Genomic DNA, 19,068 nt, shown 5'->3' on the forward strand with positions numbered 1-19,068 from the left:
GGATGTTTTATTATATAATGTTTGACATACAATAAAAGGACTGTTAGATATGGAAGGAAGAAAGAAAATATGGCCAAATCAAGAGAAAACAAAACCAAATAAAGAATATCCAGATGAGTTTGCAAATGAGGACTTTAAAATAACTAATTAACATGTTTAAGATGATAAAAGAAAAGAGAACTTCAATAGAGAATTGGAATCTGATATTCTACAACTGGAAAAGATCTGAAATTAAGAACACAATAGGTAGGTTTAGCAGTGATTCAGACAGAGCAGGAAACAGTGTTAGGAACTGGAAGACAGATCAGTTAAAAATACCTACCTAAACTGATTCACAAAGAGAAAAAGGAGTGTGAAATATAGATAAAAATTTGAGACATGTTAAACTGTTCTAACACATGTTAGAAAAAGGAGAGAGAAAGAGACAAAAAGGAAGAGATGAAGAGTAGAGAAATAGGAGCAGAAGAAATATTTTAAATGATACTTACTCAGAATTTTCCAAAATTGATAAAATACATTAGCCAACATGTTCAAGAAGGTCTCTGACTAAGCTGAATAAAAAGAAAACCACTTTAAGGCACCTCATAGCAAAAACAAACAAACAAAAATCTTCAAAGAAGCAACAGTAAAACTGATCACTGACTTCTCAGCAAAAAATGATGCAAGCCAAGACAATAAGAAAAAAATCTTTAAAATACTGTAAGAAAATTACTGCTCACCCAGAATTCTACACCCAATTAATATGTCATTCAAAACTGAATGCAAAAGAAGGATGTATTCAGACAAAAACCAAGAAAACTTTGCATTAGCAGACCAAACATGCACAGAATGAAAAACTAAAGGAAATTCTTCAAGTAGAATGAAAGTAATTCCAGATAAAACATGAAAATACAAGAGGAAATGAACACTGACAAGGGTAAATGAATACTGAGTTTACAAACAGTGAATGTAATGTCCTATGGGGTCTGAATTATACACAGAATACAAATGCATAATAACAATAATGCAAAAGGCAGAAAGAGGGAAATTCATTTAAAAGTTACACTGTTCTAGCAGTACTGACAAAGTGGTAAAAGTGATAGTTTGCATGATTGACTTATAGTCTAATAAATATTGTGATCTCTAGGATTGCTACAAACGAATGACAGAAGAATGCATAAATACATAACCTACTAAAAGAATGATAATGGATATTTCAAAAGAGAACGAGAAAGAGAGAAGCAGAAAGGAACACAAAATAGATGGGTGACATAGAAAACTAATAAGGTGGTTGATATAAACCCATGTATGTCAGTAATTACATTAAGGGTAATTTGACCAAGATTGTCAGACTAGATTTTAAAAGGAACCTAGTTATTTACTATTTACAAGAGATACAATTTAATAACAAGAACACAGAATAGTTGAAAGTAAAGGATGGAAAAATATGCCATGCAAACTTTAACCCTTCAAAATAAGCTGACATAGTTACATTAAGATCAATGTATATTTTAAGATGAAACAGCTCATAATGACAAGGAGGCCAACTCAACAGTAATATATCACAATCCAGAATCTATATATACTAGATAAAATAGCTGCAGTCTATATGTAGCAAAAATGGACAGAAGAACAGATAAATACACACTCACAGTTGGAGAATTCCACACCTGTCTCAATAGCTAATAGGACGAGCAGCCAAAAATCAGTGAGACTAAAGAAGATCTGAGCAACAATTAAACATAGATGCATATAAGAGCATTGAACCTCATTAGGACCAGTGGCCAGTATTTTTTTTCAAGTACACATGGGATATTTAGCAAAATTGACCATATGTGGGGCTCTAAGCTACAATACATTGCAAAAGATTGAAGTTACTCAGAGCATACCTCCTAGTCACAGTGCAATTAAACTAGATATCAGTAACGAAAAGATAACTAATAAATTAATTTCTAAGAAATTTAAACTCTAAGGTAGTATATAAATCCTCTGGGTCAAAACTGAGAACTAACTTGATAGAACAAAGAATAATTTTTGTATAGGAGGGCCTTAGAATGAAAGGTTCATACAAAAACTTATCCTAATAATAATTATCATTGTTTGAGTGCCTGCTAAATGCTGTGTTACCTGCTAGGCATTTTACCTGTGTTACCTGCTATGTTACCTGCTAGGCATTTTACCTGCTAGGATTTATCCCTTACAGCAGCCTGTGAGATAGGTAAGGAGGCAGAAAAAACAACCAACACCCTCTGAGTTCCTAGGGCATCCCGTTTGTGATGGGGCTGTCAACAGTCATCCTGGATGTTGTAATCTCTTGTTTTAGGGATAGACACTATGAAATAGCTTACCCAGTTATTTACCTTAATTCTTATAATTATGCAGTCTGTTCAGCTTCTATCCTCATTTTGCAGTTGAGGAAACTATAGCTTAGAGGGGTTAGTCACTAGTATGTGGTGAAATCAGGCATCGGCACTACTCAATACTGCCTCAACAGGGACTTTGTATAAGCAACCCAATGGCAGATTGACTCTGAAGACCTAAAAAGTTGCCCTGCTGTTAGATTTGTGCTTTTCAGAATATGTTTTTAGGAAAGTTTCATCAGACTTGTTGAACAAGTCTGAAATCTAAAGAGGAACTAATGTATGGAAAGTTGCTAACCATCACAAGAGAAGTAAAAGAAGTTATTTTTATTCAGACTCAAGCATTACTTTAATAAAGAAGTGAAGCAGAGCAAGTTATCATGATCATTAAGGTTTCCTAAAAGCGATGGAAAAGGTAGCCTCGCTGTGATTGTCTCTGTTGGCCTAGTGACTACATCCTGTTGTGCTTTAGTATTAGCCACAAAAGATAACTTGGGAGAGAAAGTAGAGACGTGCCACAGAGTAAGATCAGGAGTGACTCTAAGTTTGATTTATTTCACAAGAAGCAGCTTAAGCAGCTCAGCATAATTTGTTACCAAGTCTGCTTTAGTCACTCGTAGGTATAATTTATATCAAAGCAAAGCAATTTAGCGTTTCAACTCCTTGAGAAATATACAATAAGACTTGGTTTCCTGAAAGTCATACCTAGGTGTTTGTGGGAAGAGAGAGAGGATAGCCACAGAGCAAGTAATGGCTAACAATCTTAACGTGGCCAGCAGTATTCAGCTAACTTATTTCTTAACCTTTTCCTTCACAGGAAAATCTGTAACTTCCATGGCCCCACCAACAGTTCAGAAATCTACCACAGTAAATGTTCCAACTACAAAAGCTTCATCAACTTCTCAGAAAACTTCAGCTTCTCAGAAAACTTCAACTTTTCAGAAAACTACCACAGCAAATACTCAAGGTACAGAAACTCCATCAGTTCTTCAAAAACACACCACAGTAAATGTTTCCACTATAAGAACCCCACCAACTCAGAAACTCACCACAGTAAATGTCTCAGCCACAGTAGCCACACCAGCACTTCAGAAACCCACCACAATAAATGTTCCAGCTACAGGATTTTCATCAGTATCTCAAAAACGTACCACAGTAAATGTTCCAGGTACAGGAATCTCATCGACACCTCAAAGACACACCACAGTACATGTTTCAGCTACAGGCGTCCCACCAATTGCTCAAAAACCCAGCAGAGCAAATGATTCAGCCACCAAAGCCCCAGCAGCAGCTCAGACATCTCTCATATCAAAAACCTTATCTACAAGGACCCCTCCTGCAGCTCAGAATCCCAAAATGACAAATGCCTCTGCTATGCAGACCACACTAACAGACCAAAGATTGACCACAGCAAAAGCTCCATTTACGCAGAGTCTTCCAGCAACACAAAAGTCTTCTAATGTATATTCCCCAGTGCCTAATGGTCTCAAGAGTACACAAAGATTCTCTTCTGCTCATATTACAGCAACACAGAGTACATCTGTTTCTAGGACAACCAAGCCTTCTCATGAAACAACCCCAAGTAAAGGAAGTGGAACCAGTTCAGGTCAGTTGACACTGTTCAGGATCTAATGTGCTATGGTGGAAATATGAACTTGACCAAGATTGCAGGATTAAATGGTCTCTAATTTATTATAGACAGGGTTTTTCATACTAATACTTTTTACTTTCTTTGGGGGTGGACTTGGATTGTACTAGGGCAAATTTTTAAAAAAAGAAACATTTACAATAATAGAGAAAAAGACTGTGGCCCCATTAAAAAATGTTAGATTAAGATTGGCAAAGAAATACTGTTTTCTGTAATAGCTTTAGGGAGTCGTCGAATACTTCAAGACTTCTTCAAAGAACCAAATATGTGCTGTCTTTAAGGTTGAGTCCTGGGTCTAGTTCATTAATAGAGTCCCATCCCTCAAAGCATGCTAAGGAATCTTTCCAGATTCCCTACAGTTGCAGATTTGGTAAAGCATCTCAATAGTGTCATCTACGTAATTGAAAATACAGAGATTCTTTCAAATAGTTTGTATTATTACAAGGCTCTGTAAATGATAGCTTCCCAGTGGCACCAAATAATTGTGTTGTATCTATAGTTTTACCCCTTATGACTATATTTTCAAAATGATTTTATACATTTCATAACTGTTACCTTGAAGCCTATTTTGCCAACACCTGGATATTTTTAAGAATTACATCATGGATGTTATTGTTAAAGTTCCCTAATACATTTCCCCAGCCCATTTTTCTCCCTCTGAGGCAATTACTGCCCTGAAGCCAATGTGCTTACTTCCTGTCTGTTTTCATTTTTATACTCCATGTATGTATCCGTAAGTAGTACATAATATTGTTTCATATTTTAAAAATAATTTACAGACACTGTATATGTTTCATTATCTAACTTTTAGCACTCAGCACTGGTTTCATGGCTTATATTGATTGATTTAGATTCAGTTCACTAATTTTAATTCTTTATGGGGATTTTTACTTTAAAATTTTATGACATCTCTTGGTCTAAAATTCCTAGGTTGAATACATCCAGTTTTTACTAGGGTAAGACAAAGAGAAATCGGCATCACTTATAAATTTGTTATAGAACTAAGTTTATTGACATATTTCCTTCTGTAAAAAAATGTAAGATAATTTAACAAATTGATAAAAATATCAATGCTTGGAATCAAAATTTACTCTTAGATACAATTAATATACTCTTTCAGGGCACAATATAATATGCCATATTTGACTCTTATTGAAAAAAAAATTGTAGCGACCACTTACTGAATAGATAATGACATGTTCCATTTACCTTCTATTTGATGCCACTCATCCATACCACAACCTTGCAAAGTATCTTTAGTTTCATTTTTTAGATGAGGAATTAGAGGCTTAGAGATTAATTCATACAGTTTATATACAGTTTCATCCTGCATTTTTTTGGCTGAGTATATTGCCTGTTCTAAACAGTACTCTGAGTAAATGTGTTCACCTCACTTAGGAGAGCAGCTTATTTATTGTTATAAATATGCTTGTATGAAAGTAAATTTATTTTTGCAATGCTTCACCCATAGTCACTCAAATATATAAATAATAAGGTGATATGACAGTTTTGAGTTTTGATATGGTCTGTTGAAAGGGACTTAGGCTTCTTATGGTTTCTTGATAGTAGGATTGGGTCAGCAATTATTTACTGTTTAAGTTTTCAAACCTGTTTCTTGCCCTCAAGTCTTAAAACCAAATTTAAATGGTGTTTGTTTTGGTGTTCAGTAACTCTTTATCATCGTTTATATTTACAGTGTTGATTCTGTTGAACAGATATAATAATGTTTATATTATACTCGGTTAAGTTAATAATATGTAACTGTTTTCATAAATTTAGAATTATGGAAATTTGAGTTGCTTTTAAGTTTTCAAGCATAGTTTATTGATAGTATATGAAATTGCTAGCAAATCAATGACTTTAACAAATTTTTTATTTTTAATCCTTTTTTTTCCTTCATCTGTAGGTACTATCATGCTTCTATCTGGTAAGTTTGGTTCTCAGGCAGTTAAAATAAATTATTTTCACTGTGAGATATACAATCCATATTCCTGGAATATAATATTGTCTTCTTGTTTTTAAAAAATTTATCCTGCAATTTATTTTTAAACTTTTTAGTATGGAAAACTTTAAACATCACTCAAGTAGGGAAAATAGTACAGTGAATCCTCTTATACTCACTCCGTTTCAGTAATTTTCAACTCATGGATACCCACTTACCCCACACTCCCTGGATCATTTGGAAGATAATACCAGACATAGTATCATTTTCTTCATAAACATTTTACTAAGTAACCTTTATAAAAACATAACCACATAGCATACCTAAAAAATCCAGTAATTCCTTAATATCAGCAAATATTTACTCAGTATCCAAACTTCCCTGATTATCGTAAAATTTTTAAATTGATACATAATGTTTTATGTGTTTATGGGGTACATTTGATATTTTGTTACATGCATGGACTGTGTGATTCTCAAGTCATTATTTGCGGTATTCATCATCTTGAGTTTTATTTCTGTGTGTTGGTAACATTTTAGGTCCTTTCTTCTAGTGACTATGAAAAATGTATACTATTGCGAACTATACTCACCCTACTCTGCTATTGAATATTGGAACGTAAATCTTCTATCTAACTGTATGCTTATACTCATTGGCCAAAGTCTCTTTATCCTCCCTCCTACTCACACACTTTTCCAGCCTCTGGTATCTAACATTCTACTCTCTACCTCCATGAGAACTTTTTTAGGTCTCACACGTGAGGAAGAGCATGCGATATTCATCTTTCTTGCTTGGCTTATTTCGTTGAATATAATGGCCTCTAGTTCCATTCATGTTGCTGCAAATGACAAGATTTTATTCTTTTTATGGTTGTATGTATTCTAGTCTATATATGTGCTAGATTTTTTTTCTTTTTTGTTTTTCTTTTCTTTCTTTTTTTTTTTTTTTTTTTTTTTTTAGAGAGAGGGTCTTGGCCTGTCACCCAGGCTGGTGTGCAGTGGCGTGATCATAGCTCACTGCAGTCTCGAACTCCTGGGCGCAAGCAGTTCTTCAACTCCACCTACCCAAGTATCTGGTACTACAGGCGTGTGCCAGAACGTCCAGCTAAGTTTTTGAAATTAATTTTTTGTAGAAACAGGGTTTTGCTATGTTGCCCACGCTGGATTCGAACTCATGGCCGTACATGATTCTTCTGGACTCTCAAAACATTGAGATTTTAAGCGTGAGCCACTGCACTTGGCCTCACGTTTTGTTTATCCATTTGTACATTGATGGACACTTAAGATGATTCCATGCCTTTGTTATTGTGAATAGTGCTTCAATAAATATGTGAATGTACATATCTTTTTGATGTATTGGTTTATTTTCCTTTCAATAAATACCCAGTAGTAGGATTGCTGGATCATAAGATAATTCTATTTTTTATTTTTTCAGGAATCTCCATATTGTTTTCCATAGTGGCTGTACAAATTTACATTCTCACCAATAGTATATAAGAGTTCCCTTTTCTTCACATCCTTACCAGTATTTATTATTTTTTGTCTAAAAATGGCCATTCTAACTGGGGGTAAGAACTGATATCTCATTGTGGTCTTTTTGTGCATTTCCATGATAATTAGTGATGAGCAGTTTTTCCTCTACCTGTTTCCCATTTATATGCTGTCTTTTGAGAAATGTCTGTTCATGTCTTTTGCCCACTTTTTAGTGTGATTATTTGTTTTTTGCTGGTAAGTTGAGTTCCTTGTATATTCTTGAAATTAGTACCTTTACAGATATATAGTTTGTAGATATTTTCTTCCATTCAACAGGTTATCTCTTCACTTCATTGTTTTCTTTGCTGTATACAAACTTTTTAGTTTAATATAGTCCTACTTATCTGTTTTTATTTTTATTGTCTGTGCTTTTGAGTTCTTAGCCATTAAACCTTTGCCTAGACTAATGTCCCAAAGAGTTTTCCAGATGTTTTTTTCTAGTAATTTTGTAGTTGTAGATCTTACATTTAAGTTTTTAATTCATCTTGATTTGATTTTTGTATGTGGTGAGAGGCAGAGGTCCAGCTTCATTCTCCTGCATGTGGATATTCAGTTTTCCCAGCACCATTTATTGAAGAAGATATCTTTTTTCCAATGTATATTCTTGGCAGCTTTGTAAAATAAAGTCAGTTAGCTGTAGATGTGTGGATTTATTTCTGGGCTCTCTATTCTGTTCCATTATTCTATGAGCCTGTTTTTATAACAATACTATGCTGTTTTGGTTACTATAACCTTATATTTTGGAGTCAGGTAGTATGATGCTGCCAGCTTTGTTGTTTCTGCTCAGGTTGTATTAGCTATTTGGGGTCTTTTTTGGTTCCATAATAATTTTAGGATTTTTTTTTTCTATTTCTGTGAAAAATTATATATCTTGATAGGGATCATATTGAATTTTTAGATTGCTTTGGGCAGTATAGTCATTTTAACAATAATAATTCTTACAGTCTGTGAGCATGGGATGCCTTTCCCTTTGTATCCTCTTCGATGCCTTTTATCTGTGTTTTGTAGTTTTCCTTGTAAAGATCTTTAACCTCCTCAGTTAAATCTGTTCCTAGGTATTTTATTTATTTATTTATTTAGTCATTGTAAATGGGATTGCCTTCTTGATTTCTTTCTCAGTTCTTTCATTACTGTATAGAAATGTTTATTTTTGTATGTTGATTTTGTATCCTGCAACTGTACTGCATTTATCAGATCTAAGAGTTTTTGGTGAAGTCTTTAGCGATTTTTTTTTTAACATATAAAATCATATCTTTAGCAAAGAGGGACAATTTGACTTCCTCTTTTCCAGTTTGGATGCCTTTTTTTCTTTCTTTTGCCTGGTTGCAAGTTAATGAAATTGAAAACTTGGTTCTCTCTGAGCCAGATGAAAACTTGGTTCTTCAATGAAATGAAAACTAGGACTTCCAGCACTGCGTTGAACAGAAGTGGTGAAAATAGATATCCTTCTCTTAGATCCAGTTCTTAGAAGAAAGGTTTTCAGCTTTTCCCCATTCTATAGAATATTAGCTATAGGCTTGTCATGTCTGACCTTTACTGTGTTAACATGTTCCTTCTTTGCCTAGTTTGTTGAGAGTTTTATTGATTTGCATGTGTCTTGCATGTGATGTCCTTGCATCCCTGGTCGAAATCCCACTTGGTCATTGTGTACTAATTTTTTGATGTGGTGTTGGATTTGGTTTGCTAATATTTTGTTGAGAATTTTTGTGTCTATATTTATCAAGGATATTGGCCTGTGGTTTTCTTCTTGTTACGTTCTTGTCTGGTTTTGGTATCAGGGTAATGCTGGCCTTGTAGAACGAGTTAGGGAAAGTTTTCTCCTCTTCAAATTTTTTTGAATAGTTTCAGGAGGATTGGCATTAATTCTCCTTGATATGTTTGGTAGCATTTAGTTTTGAATCCATCCAATCTTGGGCTTTTCTTTGTTGGAGACTTTTTATTATGATTCAGTCTTACTGCTTGTTATTGGTCTGTTCAGATTTTCTATTTCTTCCTGGCTCGATCTTGATAGAGCCATGTCTCCAAGAATGTATTCATTTCCTCTAGGTTTTCCAGTTTGTCAATGTATAGTTGTTCATAATAGTATCTGATATTTTGTATTTTGTGGTATCAGTTGTATCTTTTATCATTTCTGATTTTGTTTGGGTCTTCTCTCTTTTTTTCTTGGTTAGTCTAGCAATTGGTTTATCAATTTTGTTTATCTTTTCAAAAAAGCAAGTTTTCATTTTATTGTTTTTTAGTCTCTGTTTAGTTCTGCTCTGATTTTTCTTATTTCTTTCTTTCTCCTAATATTGATTTGTTGTTCTTTCTCTATTTCCTTAAGATGCAAATGATTGTTTATTTGAAATCTTTTTACTTTTTTGATGTAATCTTTATTGCCGTAAGTTTCCCTGTTAGCACTGATTTTGTTGTGTCTAATAAGCTTTGCTACACTGTTTCCATTTCTATTTTTTCAAGAATTTTTTCATTTCATCCTTAATTTCTCCCTTGACCTACTGGTCATTCAGAAGCATGTTGTTTAATTTCCATTTATTTGTACGGTTTCCAAAGTTTCTGTTGTTATTAATTTCTAGTTTAATTTCAATATGGTTTAAGAAGATACTTTATGCAGTTTTTTAACTTTTTCAAATTTATTGCGACTTGTTTGGTATCCTAACGTGTATTCTATTCTGGAGATTGTTTCATGTGCTATTGAGAAAATTCTGTAGCTATGGGGTGAACTCTTCTGTTTGTGTAGGTCCATTTGGTCTAATATGCAGTTTAAATCCAGTGTTTCTTTATTAACTTTTTGTTCAAATGAGCCAGTTTAAATCCGATGTTTCTTTATTAACTTTTTGTTCAAATGAGCTAATGCTGACAGTGGGATGTTGAAGTTCTGAACAATTATTGTATTGGAGTCTATCCTTTTACATCTGGCAAAATTTGCTTTATATGGTTAGGTGCTCCAGGATTGGGTGCCTACGTGTTTGGAATTGTTATATCCTCTTGCTGAATTGATCTCTATCAATTATGTAATGACCTTGTTTGTCTCTTTTTACTGTTTTTGACCTAAACTCTGTTTTATCTGATATAAATGTAGCTAATCCTGTTTGTTTGGTTTGTGTTAGCATGGAGTGTCTTTGTTATCTCTTTACTTTCAGTCACAATGTGTTTTCACAGATGAGGTGAGTTTCTTGAAAGAAACATATAGTTGGATTGTGGTTTTTTTCATCCATTCAGCCAGTATACACCTTTTAAGAAGAAAGTTTAATCTGTTTACATTTAGGGTTATTGTTAATAGGTGAGGGATTGTTCCTGTCATTTTATTAATTGATTTCTGTTTGTTTTGTTCTCTTTGTTCTCTTATTATTGTGATGTGGAGCTTTTCTGCCATAACATTTTAATCTTTTCTTCTTTGTGTGTTTGATCTACCAGTGTTTTTTTGTTTGTTTGTTTGTTTGTTTTTAATTTCTGCTTTGTTTTTACAATTGTAGATATTATTCTTTCTCTTCTGGGTATAGCACTCCCTTAGGCATTTCTTGTAACCCATCTCATGGTGATGAATTCCATCAGCTTTCTTTTGTCTGGGAAAGATATTATTTATGAAGGATAACTTCCTAAGTTTAGTATCTTTGACTGGTAGTCTTTTTCTTTCAGCACTTTGAGTATATCATTCCATTCTCTCCTAATCTGTAAGGTTTCTGCTGAGAACTCCATTGTTAATCTGATGGGGGTTCCTTTATAAGTGACTAGATGCTTTTCCCTTGCTCTTTTTTTTTTTTTTTTTTTCCTGTTTTTAGAACCCTCTGTTTTGACTTTTGACAGTCAAAACTATAACTTGCCATGGAGAACACCTTTTTTTTCTTTTTTTCTTGGTTTTGAGACAGAGTCTCATTCTGTCACCCAACCTGGAGTGCAGTGGCACAATCTTGGCTCACTGCAACCTGTGCCTCCCGAGTTCAAACGATTCTCCCACCTCAGCCTGCCAAGTAGTAGCTGGGATTATAGGCATGTGTTACCACACCTGGCTAATTTTTCTATTTTTAATAGAGACAGGGTTTCACCTTGTTGGCCAGGCTGGTCTCGAACTCCTGACCTCTGCCCACCTCGGCCTCCCAAAGTACTGGGAGTACAGGTGTGAGTCACCATGCCTGGCCAGAGAAGAGCTTTTAAAATTGTATCTACTTGGTGATCTCTGAGCCTCTTGTGTCTGGATGTCTAAATCTCGTTAGACTTGAGAAACTTTCCTCTGTTGTTTTAGTAATAGATTTTCTAATCCATTCACTTTTTCGTCACCTTCTGAGACTCCTAAAATTTGAATAGTTGGTCACTTTAGGTTGTCCCATATGTCATGTAAGCTTTGCACATTCTTTTTTATTCTTTTTTCCTAATTCTTATCTGACTGTGTTATTTCAAAAGACCTGTCTTCAAGTTCTGAGATTCATTCTTCTGCTTGATCTAGCCTGTTACTGATGGGATTTCCATAGTAAATGAAGCTTGTGTTGTGAACTTTAAATCTATTCTTCCATTGGCTCTGTATAAGTGTTTCCCTATTTTTGGGTGGGGAGTGGTTAATTCTTGCTCTCTCCTCACCAAAGACCTTTTTAGATATTTTTTCTTGATCATTGTTCACCACACATGTACTGTCAATCTGTTTGTGTATCACATATATATCTGTACTCTACACTTCCAAAAAAGGAAAATTGTTTTTCACTTTCATCAGGTGTCACCCCCATTGAGAATGCATGCTTTCTGTTGGTTTTCATCTTTATTTTTTAAAGACAAATCATATAGAAGAAAGAACTATCCTCTGGAGTCAAACCAGTCAGATGTTGTTTTGAATCCTGTTTTATTCACTTAGTAATTATTCAACCCAAGTGATTAACTTAATCTCTCTGAAGCTCAATTTTCTCATTTAAGAGATGGAGATTGTGATTCCTATGTGAAGTCTTTGAAGCTTAATGTGATTAGTGGATATGAAAACTCCTAGCAGTCCTAAAAGTTGAATAAATATTAGCTTAAAGAAGTCATTGCATGCAATCACTATTATTTTCCTAAGATGGATATCTGATAATTTTATCACTTTCTCTGGTCACACCAGAGAATAAGAACAGTCTTTTATTCAGGTAATACTTACATGTTTTTTCTGTGGCAAGTACTGTACTGATATTTTTTTAATGTATTATTTCATATTCTTCTCACAACAATCTTACAATGTAGCATTTATACCCCATTTTCAGCTGAAAGAACTGAGGTTTTGCAAGATTTGTAACTTGCCCTTCACAGAGCTAGTAGGCAGTAAATAGAAGAAGATGGTTAGTTTCCTATTACCAGGTTTTTTGTTTGTTTTTGAGACAGGGTTTCACTCTGTTGCCAGGCCGGTGTGTAGTGGTGCGACTTCATCTTGTTGCAACCTCTGCATCCCCAGGCCCAAGTGATCCTCCCCAGGTACTTTAAAAGATAGACAGATGCTCATCTTAGTAACAGACCAAGAGATTGTATAACCCAAATTGGACAATTAAGCTGCCCTGATATCCTACAAGTATTGCTTTATTCCCCTCTGTTGCTGAAGTCCTATATTGCAGCATTCATAAATCCATCATGGGGACTAATACATCAGTTTAAAGAATAATAAATAAAAAGTCAGGAAATACTCAATGAAATTTAGAAAATATTTTTTCAGTATTCTCTAACAATTGTGTACTTATTTATCCTTTATACATCTACTGGAATAAAGCATATATTACAGACTAGCTCAAATCTAAGTGTACTTTCAAGAATCTTGATTCTTTTTTTTTTTTCTTTTCTTTTTTGTGATGGAATTTCACTCTGTTGCCCAGGCTGGAGTGCAATGGTGCCATCTAGGCTCACTGCAACCTCCGCCTCCCGGGTTCAAGCAATTCTTCTGGCTCAGCCTCCTGAGTAATTGGGATTACAGGCGCCCACCACCACGCCCTGCTAATTTTTGCATTTTTAGTAGAGACAGGGGTTTCACCATGTTGGTCAGACTGGCCTTAAACTCCTGACCTTGTGACCCACCCACCTGGGCCTCCCAAAGTGCTGGGATTACAGGCATGAGCCACCGCACCTGGCCAAGAGTCTTGAATCTTAAGTAGCTCTCTGAAATTAATAAGATGTGGTTACGGGGGTTTTATTATGTCTTATTACATGCCCCATACATGACAAAATTAAGTCCCATTATAAAGTGACTTCAGTTTTCTGCCTGTTATTCAGTTTTAAGTCAGATAATATAATTATATCATCTTTCTGTGATATGTTTAGTCTGGAAAAGGAAGTATGTGAATTTCCCATATTAAAAAAACTTGAAGAAATACAGAGGTACAGAAAATCCAGTGATGATGGCAAGATACTTAAAGGGTCCTGTGGATGTCTCTCTGAGGAAGCGGAGTTGAATCTGCATTTACCAAATGGAAAATTTAAGGGTTTCTCAAGCATACTGTTTTTTAAATCATCTACAAAAATCTCTCCCCAGGGTGACTTCACTTGCCCACAGGCCTTTTATTCTGTTATATTAAGTATGATATAAGCAAGAATAAAACCTATCCACAACTTTGTTTTTTCATAGCACATGGATTGCATTTCCACTTTGTTAGATAAACAAGTTAGATCTTTAAGTAGCTGGGTCATCCCACATTTCTTTTAAAAGGATGTGCATCATCTAGGTAACTCCAGTTGTTGTAGGTAGGTAGGTAGGTAGGTAGGTAGAATTCTAACTTGGGTTCTTTGGAATTGGAGATGATACTCTCTATATTAATGTAGTATCTGCCTAATGTAAATTTTGCTTGAAGAGTATCAGGTATTTTTATTGAAAATATTACAAATGGTTAAAGTAGTGGCCTAAATCTGGGACTAGAAGTAAGTTTTTCTCTGGCAATAAACTGTTTGACTTATCCTTTCCTGGTCTCAGTTTTCTTCTCTGGAAACAAGATATTCAGTGCAATTTAATAAATATTTAAATTTATTAACTAAATTTATTAAACATTTTCTACTGGTTGCCATGCACTGTGCTAATAATGAGAGGTGATCAAATAAGATAATAGGTGGCAAACTGCTTTGCAATGTTTTAAACACTATGGAAATACAGTTCTACGTGATGGGGAGCCTTACTAAAATACTCCTTTTGTTGGGGAGAAAAGCTTTTTCTAACATGTAATTTTCCTACCTAAGAGCTCTTCAGTTTAATCTTGGGAACATTGGAATCATAATTATTTCATTCATTATTTCCTATTTTCATTTATCCCAAGTTGCAGAAATCTTAACACTGATTCACCTTTGGTTTTCTGTAGATATCAAGTGATTTTGAAATTTATAAACAGTTGCATTTGAACCTGAAAGTTTTGTTTGTTTCTAATTTGGGAGATAATATGCCCTTATTAATTTACTGAAAAGATATGTAGAATTTTATTTTTCATATTTCTGTGTTTTGCCCTGGTTTTCTTTTAAACCATCAGCCTCTACACTTTCTTCTAGAACTATGTATATGTGTTGATCATTGTTCTAGGAAAAGCCTTTTACTTCTTTCATCTGGATGTTTTAGATCACTCTGAATTTTCTATCTTGATTTATCATTCAAATAAAAAATAAGATACTGAAAATGATGGAATTCGTGGGAACTGGTAACGGGAAGAGAAACCCAAAATTTTTTAGGAGCTGTGGTTTATTTTATGGATAGGCTTTTTAAGCTAATGATACAATGTTAAAGGACCAGTTAAATAAACTTATAAAGTAAAATACTGTAAAAACTTACCTGTGGTAGAATGAGCTGCTTTTTTAAAATAACATTTCCATATGGCAGTGCAATTGTACAGTCTCTATTTTGCTGATTTGAAGTCAAACACACTCATTAGTCACGTTAGCTTCAGTTGCTTTTCTAGTGTCATCTGTCATTTCCTTTGTAGTACAGACCTACAGAGTTGAGTCCAGGGACATTGGGCAGAGTTGGTGGTACTGGGGGTAGGGGGCAGTGTTGGTGAGGAAAGGGAGAACGAGGATAGTTAGAGAAATGGGCAAATGGGTGCATTTGAGAAGAAAGATTGTGTAAGCTGTAAAAGTGATTTGATGTTGACCAACTTATTTGACCAATTATTTGCTGTTCAGCTCGAAACTGTGCATTGAATCTTAAAAGCGAATACAACTTTTTAAAATGAAATTTAATCTGCAATAGACTGAACACTGAAAAGCATATTCTGTAAGCAAAGCAAAGATATTTTTCCCTTTAATCTCAGATGATAATAGTACAGGCATATTTCCTGTGATGGAGAAATGCCTACATATCTGTTATGTCTGCGATAAACTAAGTAAATGTCCTTCCCATTAACCCCATATGTTAACATGTAACTTCCTTCTTTCTGAGACTCAGTTTACTCATCTAAAAAATAAAAGTGAACTCTAAGATACTTTCTAGCTCTAAAATAACATAAATTCTGTCACCATATTTGAATGCTCAATGATGAAAACATTTAAAATCAAGCATGGTTGGGTTGACACACTTTAGAATCCCCTCAAACCTGTCCAGAAAATTTTATTTGAGCATTGTGATACTCTAAATATCTTTCTTCTTTTTTCTTTCAAAGAAAACAGGACAAATAAAACACACATTTGTTAAAAACTTGTGACATAAGGAAGCCATATATAAAATGCAATTAATGTCTCCTATTTTTTTAACTCACTTCATAACCAGTATGTATGTCATTGTGAAGCCATAATATAATCTGTAATTAGTCATATTTCTATTAACTGTGTTACCATATCTTTTCCCCTTCAAGGATTTCTTGCTGGTACTGTATTAAGTGGTACCGTAATTCTAGTCATTGGACTATGGAAAATCAGGGTGAGCAGAAATTCTGATGATTTTTAAAAATTATTCCTAGTTTCTTTTCAGTAAAATTTGGTACTGTATCAGTAGATAACTCTCTTAGCTTTATTTAATTTTTGGCATCTTTTTATTCATTTTGTCTATAATTACTCTCCTGGATGAGCAGACTTCATGTTTCTTTTTTCTCAATATGTTCAAAGGCACATTTCAAAGGAAAGTGAATTGAAGTCTCATTTTGTGATCTATTGATTCACTCACCCTTTTTTCCACTCAGTATAATTTACAGTAGTGTCTCTGTATTGTACAGAAGCAGAGAAATCTAGGAAAAGTCAACCTCAAACATACTGTGAAATTGCCTGTGATTAGGCCTTTTTCTCAGTTATATTTGTGGATAGATGCCAGTCCAGCTTAAAACAGCCCAGTGGTTAAGACAGCAGGCTCTGGAGCCTGACAGCTCAGTGTGAATCCTGAGTCTACCATTTAGGAGTTATTTGACTGTGAGTAATTTAACCTCTCTATGCCTCAGTTTTCTTATTTGTAAAATGGGGGAAATACAGTACCTACCTCATGTGATTATAGTAAGGATCAAATGAGCCACCTGTCAAGTGCTTAGAACATTGCTTGGCACATAGTGAGCACTCAGATGTTAAAACAGCAACAGCACACACACACATCAGTATTATTTAAAATATCTAATCTCCATTGAATACACATAACATTAAGCATAAATGTTAGGATTGGCTCTGATGTGTCCTGTAGACAGAGGATGATTTAAATCTACCCTCTTCTCTTTTGTAGATTTAACTGTTCAGAAAACTAGTTGTGGAGTTTATGCAAACTTGTGTTATTTCTAAGCTGCCCTAATGCCTATTAACTAATAAGAAAACTATATTTTAATGCTGTTATTAAATTGACTGATTTAATTATTTGCATGATTTGACCGATCTACTTTTTACCATCCACAACTTTCCTTTCTTCTTAAATTAACAATATTACTTAAGCATATCATAAGTTAAAGTATGCAAATATTCTTTAACTCACTAAATGAGTCAGTCTTTTAGAAAAATATTTGACTATTAGGTCCAGGGGAGTGATTAATAATTTTTACAGGCATTAGTTTAATATTATCAAAATATTCTAGCTGTCACAATAGCAAATATAGTAAAACATAACTTTTTCTCCAGATATATTAAAAACTTTTTAGGAATGTGATTTAGAGCCCAGCAAAAACTCACAGAGTTAGTTCGAAGTCATCTAAAGTGAGCTGGTATGAAAGCTTCAGCAAAGCTGCTCTGAAAAAAATTAAACCACCAGTCTTATGTATTCTCTTGTATTTATTCCAACTCTCCTTTTGAAATACTATTATTAATTTATCAAGTTATAAATTATCAATGTTTAGAGTATTATCAGCTTACCAAAGCTGCTTTGAGGCTCCCTGGATTGGTGGGAGTGAGGATTGGTTGAGGGGCGGGGGGTAGCAGAATGTGATAAGTTTACCAGACGCTGTCTCTTGGCTTTCATCAGTTTTTTTTTACATACTTTGGTAAAGTGATTGGCTGTGATACTTGTATGTCCTATTAAGGACACAAAGTGCTGGAACATAGAAGGAGGGAATACAGTAACTTCTGCTTATCCTTGGGAGTATGTTTCAGGACCCCCCAGGGAATGCCTGAAACCACAGATAGTACCTAATCCTACATATGCTGTTTTTTTTCCTGTATGTACATACCTATGAGATAAGGTTTAATTTATAAATGAGGCACAGTAAGAGGTTAGCACCAACTAATAATAAAGTAGAACAATTAGAGCAACTTATTGTAGTAAAAGTTATGTGAATGGGGTCTCTGTCTCTCTCTCAAAATGTCTTATTGTATTGTATTCACCTATTTTCAGATTGTAGTTGACTAAGGGTAACTGAAACCACAGATAAGAAGACTACAGTATTTGTTTAGAATCGTATTTTGGGGTTTTGCAGTAAACTTAATTGCTCATTTTCTGAATTAGAGGGAAACTCATGCAAACTCCTAAGAAAGAATTTGCCTTTTTTTGTGCGCACATAAAAACACTCCACTTGCCTTATTTTGGAATTATAAGCTGTCAAGGGTAAGAGTTAGCTTTATATATGTTTGGCTGGCCTCCTGATTTCATACTGATTTAATTAAATATTTGATCTTAATTAAGACAGGGGATATAGTTAATGTGCAAGTGATAATGTAGTTTCATTTAATGATTCTTCATGTTTGCCTATCAAAGGATTTATTTCTTTCTTTTAGAAGAGTTCGGTCTATATGATAAATTTTAGTTTAGGGATGGGAGTGTAAGCAAATGTCTGATTTTGTTTTTGGATTGAAATGATAATTATATAATTCAATTCAATCGTTTTTCCTTCTTTACTATTCAGCTCTTATAATGCACACGAACGCAACAAAGCACTCAGTGTGGTGTTTCACCATTTAAGTGTGACTGGTGAACCTCAGAAATAAGATTTTCTGGTAAATTATAAAAGGTATAAATGGCTTAATAAAATCACATTTCTCAATCTTGCAAAATATCCATTAACACCTTTGTCTAGGGGGTTCTCATGACTTTTAAAGGATAATAGAGGGTTAAGTCTCTACTGTCACTAGAGTTTTTTCTTTGTTCAATAAATGACTAACACATTGACTGTCTCATTTCTATGACACATCATCAGTTCTGGACTTGGTAGCAGTATGCTCATCATCTCATCTTGTGTTTTGCACTCAGTTTATTGTAAAGCTTAGATGCTATAATGCCACAAATATTTGGGATAA

The 19,068-nt window shown here is 34.3% G+C and overlaps 1 protein-coding gene across 8 annotated transcripts in view; it reads left to right on the plus strand.

Moving 5' to 3' along the window:
- The window catches only part of CD55 (CD55 molecule (Cromer blood group)), a 34,218-nt gene that overhangs the window by 10,047 nt on the left and 5,103 nt on the right, over positions 1-19,068 (plus strand). For 2 of the 8 annotated variants that reach the window (XR_004272188.1, XM_032289090.1), the window contains exons 7-10: positions 3,157-3,306; positions 3,865-3,945; positions 5,894-5,914; positions 18,678-18,782. Coding sequence is in view for 6 of the 8 variants with exons in the window: in XM_032289090.1 (XP_032144981.1) it covers positions 3,157-3,306; positions 3,865-3,945; positions 5,894-5,914; positions 18,678-18,733 (308 nt within the window). In the remaining 2 variants the exon portion in view is untranslated. Of the gene's footprint in view, positions 1-3,156; positions 3,307-3,864; positions 3,946-5,893; positions 5,915-6,895; positions 7,272-18,677; positions 18,783-19,068 lie in introns of those variants that run through there. The other 6 variants (XM_032289091.1, XM_032289089.1, XM_032289093.1 and 3 more) reach the window with 4 other exon arrangements.

This window comes from Sapajus apella, unplaced genomic scaffold (genome assembly GCF_009761245.1).
Source record: "Sapajus apella isolate SASKATOON/1434 unplaced genomic scaffold, GSC_monkey_1.0 scaffold22, whole genome shotgun sequence".
NCBI lineage: Eukaryota > Metazoa > Chordata > Mammalia > Primates > Cebidae > Sapajus > Sapajus apella.